This window comes from Rhinatrema bivittatum, chromosome 16 (genome assembly GCF_901001135.1).
Source record: "Rhinatrema bivittatum chromosome 16, aRhiBiv1.1, whole genome shotgun sequence".
Taxonomy (NCBI): domain Eukaryota; kingdom Metazoa; phylum Chordata; class Amphibia; order Gymnophiona; family Rhinatrematidae; genus Rhinatrema; species Rhinatrema bivittatum.
Window position 1 is genome coordinate 58,794,270 of NC_042630.1, and position 9,329 is coordinate 58,803,598.

At 43.2% G+C, this 9,329-nt stretch overlaps 1 protein-coding gene across 1 annotated transcript; it reads left to right on the forward strand.

Annotated features, from left to right (window-relative positions):
* Nucleotides 1-343: 343 nt before the first annotated feature.
* LOC115077728 (olfactory receptor 1J2-like) lies at nt 344-1,189 on the forward strand. Its single transcript, XM_029580015.1, has one exon. It carries the CDS (start codon nt 344-346, stop codon nt 1,187-1,189), a length of 846 nt encoding a protein of 281 aa, XP_029435875.1.
* The last annotated feature ends 8,140 nt before the right edge of the window (nt 1,190-9,329 follow it).

Sequence of the window (9,329 nt, forward strand, 5' to 3'; positions counted from 1 at the left end):
AATATTTAGCCATGTATTTAGGGACCGAAGTGACTCGATCCTACAGGAGAAAAATCTGTTTCCCTCTCAGCACGACAAGAAAGGCAGGTCTATCTCTAAATGGCAGACTCGTTTGCAAACACAAGTATGCGCAGCTTTAAATGTATTTAAGACGATTGGATACATTTTAGCTAAATATCTTAAGCACTCATTTATTTTCCCTCATTCTGTATTTTGTTCCTTCTTTCAGCACCACAAGGAAACAGGAAATCACAGCCGTGTGACAGAATTCCTGATCGTGGGGTTCTCAGAGTTCCCGGAGCTGCAGCTCCCTCTCTTCGCTCTCTTCTCACTCCTCTACCTGATGGCCGTGCTGGGGAACCTCCTCGTTATCTGCATAGTATGTGCCGATCGGCACCTTCACAATCCCATGTATTTCTTCTTGACAAACTTGTCTGTCCTTGACATCTCCTCTGTGACCAACACTGTGCCAAAATTACTGGAAATTCTCCTGACACAGGGTAATACCATATCATTCAATGAATGTTTTCTACAGATGTTTTGTTTTCTGTCCTCAACTGCAGTAGAATTTTGGCTTCTCACTGCCATGGCCTATGATCGTTATGTCGCAATATGCAATCCCCTGCATTACACTTTAATTATGAATAAGAAAGTCTGTGCTGTTCTGGTAGCTATCTCATGGATAGCAGGTTTCTTAGAGGCATTGCCATACTATATCATTCTATCCCATTTTTCTTTCTGTGACTCCAATGTAATCAATCACTTCTTCTGTGACCTCACAGCGCTGCTGAAACTTTCCTGCACAGACACCTCTGTCATTGATATTATGACTCTTGCAGAAGGGGCATTTACAGCCTTCATCCCATTTCTCCTAACCCTGATATCCTACGTGTTTATCATATCCACCATTCTGAGTATCCGTTCTACAGAAGGGAAAAGAAAGGCCTTCTCCACCTGCTCCTCCCACCTTACAGTCATCATTCTCTTATATGGGACTATTATAGGAGTCTATATGCAGCCCAAGACAGTGGACTCTGTTAATTCAAACAAGCTGCCTACTGCATTCTATGTAGTCACTCTCCCATTGTTAAACCCCCTGATTTATAGCTTGAGAAGCAAAGAGTTAAAAGTGGCCTTGAAAAAAGTAATAAGCAGAAGGACAACATTTTCAGCCACTGAACACTTTTGAAAATCCTTTCCAAGTAAGAACTAAAATGGGTCCTTTTGATATGGTCACTATCCACACAAATAATTGTAGGAAGTAAAGGAGCATTTTTCATGTCCCAAAAATTTCCTTCTGCTACTTGGACTTCCATCTTAAATGATAATCCGACTCTACTGAGCTGCTTCACAATTAGAATTCATTCAAAATTATTTTCCCATTTAAAATCCCTCTCCCGACTCATATAGCCCAGACATTTTCGAATAATCCTTAGCCAGAGGTCATGCCAAAGGGATCTCTCTAGACTCTTTCAATCATTGGCCCTTTGCCCATCACTGGTTGTTACTATTGCATGGTGCTGGGAAACCCACCAGTGATACCAGCAGTGTCACCAGCCCAAGATGACTTATAGAGCAGAAATCTAACCCAGGAACTAAATCAAAGACTTCTGAATGACATTGTACAGTTCCTTGCACTGAGCCACTGGACTGGCCCTAGCAACATTTTAATTGATTTTTTGGTTGTGGGGAGGTGTGTGGCACTAATAGAAAAAGGAAAAGATAATAGGAAATGTTGGTCTTTTCCTGTGTCTGAGCAGAAGAACATTAGAAGGAGTGGCAAGGACTATATGACAGCTTATCAGGGCAATCAGACTCACCATGAGCATCTGGGGCAGGGATAACATCCAGATAATTTAGCTGGATAGCATGAATATTCAGCGTTATCTAGCTAAGCTATCCGGGAAAGTCTGATCATGCGGAGAGCAGACTTAAAATTATCTGGATAACTTTATCCAGATATCTTGGACTTATCTACCTTATAAATGGCCTGTGACCGACGGCCCGCAAATGCGCAGTAGAGACCAGCTCTACCGCGCATGTGCGGGCGAGCACGTCGCTCTGAGGCAGCTTCAGAAAGAAAAAAAAATGGTGGCGTCCAGTGGCAGCAGTGGGCGGCGGCGGCGGTACGGGCGGCGACGGCGGTAGCGAGCGGCGGCGGTACCGGCAGCGGGCGGCGACGGCGGTAGCGAGCGGCGGCGGTAGCGACGGCGGTAGCGGCGACGGCGGTAGCGGGCGGCGACGGCGGTAGCGGGCGGTAGCGAGGGGAGGGAGAAGAGAGAGAGAGGGAGGGACGGACTGAGTGGGAGGGAGGACGGAGAGAGAGAGTGGGAGGGAGTGACTGAGTGAGAGGGAGGGACTGAGTGGGAGGGAGGGATTGAGTGGGAGGGAGGGACTGAGTGAGAGGGGAGGGAGTGGGACTGAGTGAGAGGGAGAGGGGGGACTGAGGGAGGGAGTGGGACTTGGGAGAGAGAGGGAGGGAGTGGGACTGGAGGGAGAGTGAGTGGGACTGAGTGAGTGAGAGGGAGGGGGGAGGGAGTGACTGAGTGGGAGGGAGGGATTGAGTGAGGGGAAGGGACTGAGGGAGGGAGTGGGACTGAGGAAGAGAGAGGGAGGGAGGGAGTGGGACTGAGGGAGAGGAGGGAGGGAGTGGGACTGAGGGAGAGGACGGAGGAGTGGGGACTGAGTGAGAGTGAGTGGGACTGAGTGAGTGAGAGGGAGGGAGAGAGGGGAGAGGGAGTGAGTGAGACTGAGTGGGAGGGAGGGACTGAGTGATAGGAGAGGGAGGGTGGGGAGGAGTGGGTGAGGGAGGGGGTGGTGAAGAGTGAGGGGAGAGAGAAAGAGGGGGAGGTGAGAGACAGAGGGATGTAGCCCGTTTTAACGGGCTTAACGGCTTGTCCAGGTATATTCAGCAAAACGCATAACGGGCTGCATTCTGCTGAATATAAGAGTAAAGTTATCCAGGTGATTTTACCCAAAAAGCTTTACTACTAACTGGCCTATTGATGCCAGGTTTTAGATGCCGGGAATGACCTCCTAGAGAAGGTTAAATGACAAGGACAGTGACAGACTTCAAAGTAGCATGTGATAAACACACAGGATCTCTAGTGGCAAGAGAATACAATGAAAGTGCAAGGAAACCTTTGCTGAGCAACATTCACCCAAAGGCTGCAGTGATTTGGCTCCATTGTGCATCCTAGAATGGGAAAACTTGCATGAAGCGGCAAAGGGAGACAACGGGATTTACTTTGGGTAATGCACTTCTAATCACTGCTGAATAGACTAGAGAGGTCTTTATCTGTCAACAGTTACTACATTACTTTGTATATGTATCCTGGATGGTGACTGAATTATAAGAAAAATATCTGTTAGTAAAAAACTGCCACAGTTACCCCATTTGCAGAACAAGGCTTGCAATGCCCACTGAGATGCCAGCTACCTTGAAGTTCTTGGAAGTATCTTCAGTAGAAGGATTTTGGATGATTGTTGCGGAAAAAAAATCCATGATACAAAGCATCATCAGTAGCGGTGACAACCACCCACAAAAGTCCACAGCAGAGCAAAAGACAAGACACAGGATTTACCAGGAAGGGGAGAGAAGAAAGTCAGTGACCATAAAAAATAAATGGGAGAAAAACAACACTGCTTTTTCTCCATCATTTTTATATCGTCCATGTCTTCCATCCTGTGGACCCCATGGTCTCTGGCTTATTAAGAGATAGTACAAAGTTAAGCAGTAATAATAAGGATGTTAATCTGCAAAGCCACATTAGACCAATGAGAAAATGAGGTATGAGTGTTCTCACATCACTCCAGGATCTCAGGTTCTTGTCCAGTCAAGGGTTTAAGAGCTTCTTACCCCTCACATCTATAGTAGGGAATGAGTTTGGCTTGTCTGGTAGGGCACATTTTTTAAACATTGAGCTGAAAGGTTGGAAATCAGGTCTATTTGCCTCATTTTTTAAAAGAATATTTCATCTTAACTGGCTGTTTTCTTTTGAATATAGCCAGTTAAGACTTAAGTTATCTGGCCAAATGCAAGCTGATAACTTTAGAACTACTATGAGGCAGGCCTAACATTATTTGGCTAACTGATACGGATACAGCTGAGAATCAGTTAAGTTGCCTGGATAATTTAGTTCTAGTCTGGATCGTCCCCTGAAAGCCCCTATGTTAGGTGGATAAATTTTAGGCACCAAAGTCAGATAAGTACCCTAGATATTCAAGAGCAAACATTTAACTGGATAATGTGCAGGATATCTGGCTAAATGCCTTTGAATATGGAGCCCATGATTTCTAGTGGCCTGTAGGCAAATACTGAATTTCCCATGAGGAAAATGTCCATAAATATCTGGGGATACATATTCAAAAGCCATTTAGATGGATAACTCACAAGTTACCATCTAAGTCAAGAACCCCATGTAGCCCCAAATTCACTTCCACCCATCCCCTTACTGTAGTCCGGATTAAGAAAAAGCGAGGAAAAAAAAAAAGAACAGCTGCTAGTTTCTCTCCCACATCATCCCCTCTTAATTCCTAAAATAGAAAGTGACCTCCCCACCCCTCTCAGGATATGCCCATAGTAAAAAAAAACAACAAAAATTGCTGCTGGTTATGAACAGGGATTGGTCCCTTCTTTGACAGTGCAGTGAATAAATGAATAATAATCACTGGTAGAATTTTGCCACTTCCAGAATCTGTAGAAATGCCCAGCTGGAGATGGGAGGCGGTAGGGATACCATTTCCTGGTTCCTGGGAGGATGCTTACATGAGCTGGAGGCTAGGAGGGAGTTATGGGATGGGAATTAGAGAGTTCCAGTCTGCAAGGATATTTTGAAATTATATGAAGACATATTTTGAAGGGAACCAGGATGGAGGAAGGACATTGGGTGCCAATATTCAGCCAGTGTGTCTGGTTGATTTTAGGCCTACTGTTTGGCCAACCAGTGGTAACTGGTTAATTTTGCTGTCCAGCATTAAATATTAGGGATGTGCAGCCACAATAATTTTGTTTAAGTATTTTATCCCCAAATTTTGGGCATTCTTTTCCCTTTTCTCTATTTTTTAAATATTTAATTTGGTTTGTTCATTTGCCAACCTGAAAGGGCATTACATTAGAAAAATAGAAAACAAACTGAAAAGGGCCTCTCTGAACCATCTGTGCCATTTCTGATGAATTTCCGGGGCTTCCCAGTCCCATCCAATTCCCAACCCCCACTCCCCTCCCTGCCCCAGTCTGAGCCTCCCCTGGATTCACAGACCACTTTCTTGTACCAGAAAATGCAGCCCATCTCTGAAATGTTCTGGCCCCCATTTATCCTTTGTCTAGTGTCTTGCAAAGTCAGGCGCTATGTCCATTTGCTCCTGCCCCTACAGCAACTTCAGAATACCAATGGCTGGCCCTGAGACTGCTGCCATTTTGATATCACTTTGGCATTGGCACCTCTTTCTTTGTCCAGGGCTAATTTTAAAAAGTTGCAACAGGGGTAAGGAGTAAGTGAAGGGCTAAGTGGGGACTGGAATTGACCCCATCCTGACTTCTTTTTTGGGGTGTGGGGGGGGGGGGGCAGAGGGGCCTGAGTATGCCCCAGTTAGGCTTGGCTCAGCTCAGCCACCTAGACCCAAGGCTGGGTATTTTGATGAGTGTTGAATTGAAAAGGCCCGCAAGGCTCCATCTGCAGTTGGCTCAGCCCCACGGCCAGTGCTTCCATGAGGTAAACTAGGCAATTGCCTAGAGTGCAACACCTTAGGTGCTAGAAAAATTGCAGGAGGTGGCCTAAAGCTGCCATTGGCACCCATCCTGCCAGCAACCATAGAGTGCAGGAGCTGCCTCTTGTATGTAAGTCTCTGGGAGTATATGCAGGGCCAAAGGTTACTTAGGGTGCATAATATCTTTGCACTGGCCTTGCTCAGCCTGACCAGGTAGACCGAGGTCTCACAGTTTTGTATGGCCACTTTTTGTTTAAATTGTTCTTGGAAAAGAATGCATGCTAATAACTCAGATTACCCATTCATTTGAAACAAATTCATATCTCTAATGAATATTACCCAAGGTTTTATAATGTTCTGAGGAATCCTCAAGGGCCCAGTTTATTTTCTCTGGTTAAATGTTGTATGGGTTATGATTCAGCCTAGCAAAATGTAGCTGGTCAGAGGCAAGGGAGAGGGAAGATGAAAATTAAAACAGGAAGCTTTTTCCTTAGAATTCCCAAAGTTATTCAGACAAATCCTTTGAATATTGACCATGTGAAGTATTTGAATGCCTCTATCATATCTCCCTTTCTATTCTCTTCTTTAATCAGTACATTTTTAAACCCTTAATGTTATCTCATAAGGCTTTTGTGTGGACTCTGCTTGATCTTGGTGGCCCTTATCTAAAGCATCTCTACTCTGGCTCTATCCTTTCATCGGTGCAGATAAAACAGTGCTTTCCATTTCCTGCTGGGTTTGATTTTTACTTGCATTCTAACATTTCTCTGGCTCTGGTCACTGCCTTGTCACCCTAATAAATGTCAATGGGATTTGTGTGTAGAAAATTAGACTTCAAATCTAGAATACAAACAGCAAGGTCTTCATGTCTATGGATCATATCCCAAATGGGTTATCAAGCTATTTAAGCACTCCTAGATTATCAATACCATAGATGCCAAAGAAAATAATTTATTAGATCAAAGCTCTACCAACTTTAGACTAGAGTCTATGCTATTGGTTTCCAATATGATATCTACAGAAACTGCAAATATTTTTGCTGTGAATATGCTTGCCACATTATTTTTGGTGCAACTATAAGCCCAAAGAATGATCTCCAAAAACTACATAATTATGGGACTGATTCTTCCTTGGCTCTAGTTTAAGATTCATCCCCAAATGATCCCATTCATTAATATACATTTTTTAACATAATTTCATCCAATGCTGAGAACTCTCTCTCTCTCTCTCTCTCTCTCAGTGGTTATATGCAGGAAATACAACCGGCCTGGCATCTATTGTAAAGTCTGATAATGTTATCGCAATTCGCACTAACTTAGCTCTTTGCATAGGTAATTAGTGCAAATAGCGATAACCTGAATATTTGCATAAACCATGCCCCTTTTGCGATACTTACCGCATTTTGATAAATCTAGACCCATGCTTGTAGAAATTTTAAGGGTGTATAAAAGGATGCATCAAAAAGACAGTCTCTTGTATGTCATAATAGACATTCCAAATTATAGATCCTTAAATTTTAATTTTTAGTCCCTTTGTTATGCTGTTCTCATTAAGACTGAAATTAAAATCCTTGCTTTTTTTCTATTCCATGAAAAACTCTTGTAATTCAGTCAATCTCATTAAGATTATTTCCGTAGGCATATTGATAAAATTTGTAGTTATAATTCCACTTCAGTATTTCTATTATCTTAAGTAGCTGAACCCACCTAGTCAAGGATAATGGAAGATTATGCAACGAAGTGAGAGAAAGCATCCTATGTTTCAATAATGGCCTCACATTAGCTTCATATAGTGCTTCAACATCACCCCCAGGAGAGAGACCTAGGGGTGATAGTGTCTAATGATCTGAAATCGGCAAAACAATGTTACAAGGCGATAGCCAGAAGAATGCTGGGATGCATAGCGAGAGGAATATCGAGTAAGAAAAGGGAAGTGATTATCCCCTTGTACAGGTCCCAGGTGAGGCCTCACCTGGGACCTGTACAAGGTCCCTGGTGAGATACGGTCTCCAGAACTGTGCTCAGTTCTGGAGACCGTATCTCTGAAGGGACAGAGACAGGATGGAGGTGGTACAGAGAAGAGTGACCAAAATGGTGGAGGGTTTTCATCAAATGAGTTATAAGGGGAGATTGAAGAATCTAAATATGTACACCCTGGAGGAAAGGAGGAGCAGGGGTGATATGATACAGACTTTCAGATACTTGAAAGGTTTTAATGAGCCAAAGACAACGACAAACCTTTTCCGTTGCAAAAAAATCAGCAGAACCAGGGGGTCATGATTTAAAACTCCAGGGAGGAAGACTCAGAACCAATGTCAGGAAGTATTTCTTCACGGAGAGGGTGGTGGATGCCTGGAACGCCCTTCCGGAGGAAGTGGTGAAGACCAAAACTGTGAAGGATTTCAAAGAAGTGTGGGATCCATAAAGTATAGAGGATGTGAATGAAGTGAAGAGGAATGGGGGCGGCTTGTGGGAATGACGGCTACTACCTGGATATTAATTTCCTAATTAAATAAATATACACACAGTTAATGCGACTCCAACATTGCTCTATTCTTCAACAGCAAGAGGAAATAGAAAAAAAAAAGGATCTGCATCCACAAAAATGCAGGGGAGTAGCTTGCTTGATATGGCGGTTACTACCCCAAACCAAATTAGCTTGATACTTCACTCTCAATGATATCCAGCATAGTTCTCTGCTTCAACGGCAGGGGGAATGATGAAAAGATCTCTGCTTCAACGGCAGGGGGAATGAAGTAAAGGTGATTTATATTTGGACAACAACCAACAAGGACTGAGTTACACAGGGTGGATAAACATGAATGGGAGCAGCTTGCTATGATGGCGGTTACTACCCCTAAACAATTAGCTATATACTTCAATTAGATGCAGCTCCAGCACTGATACTTCACTTAGATGCAGCTCCAGCAATTAGATGCAGCTCCAGCACTGCTAACTACATCGATGGTGGGGGTGGAAGGGAAATAGATCGATATCGGGGGTGGAAGGGATGGCGGGATGGAAGGGAAATAGAACAAAAAGTCACTTACAAGGGACAATGGAAACAGATAAGAATGGGGGAGAAAAAAAAAGTGAAAGCTTGCTGGGCAGACTGGATGGACCATTTGGTCTTCTTCTGCCACCATTTCTATGCTTCTATGTTCTATGTTCTATGTAATTTCCACCTTTTGTTGATGTAAACCAATATGATGTGCCGTCTAATATCGGTATAGAAAAGCTGTTAATTAATTAAATAAATAAATAAAATAAATAAATAAGGTATCTTTATACCGAAATATTTCATTTCTTTTTTCACACATCATAATGGAAATTGCTCACCCCAACCTGTACGTAAATTGCCATTTACATCTAAAGCTTCAAATTTATCATGGTTGATCTTAAAGCCAGCAAATGTGATAAAATGTTTCTGTATTTGCATTATCAATGGCAATGTTTCATTGGGATTAGGTGGTTATGCTAAGACATCATCAGCAAATGCTGCAACCTTGAAATTGTGTTCTTTAATTATATACCTTTGAATATATTTGTTTTCCTTTAATTTCCTTAACAATGGGTGTATTGTGAAATTATACAGTAATGGTGAGAGTAGGCAACCTTGTT

What these genes read in the sequence shown, in the direction of transcription:
- LOC115077728 (XM_029580015.1), top strand. Translation starts at nt 344, where the DNA reads ATGGCCGTGCTGGGGAACCTCCTCGTTATCTGCATAGTATGTGCCGAT.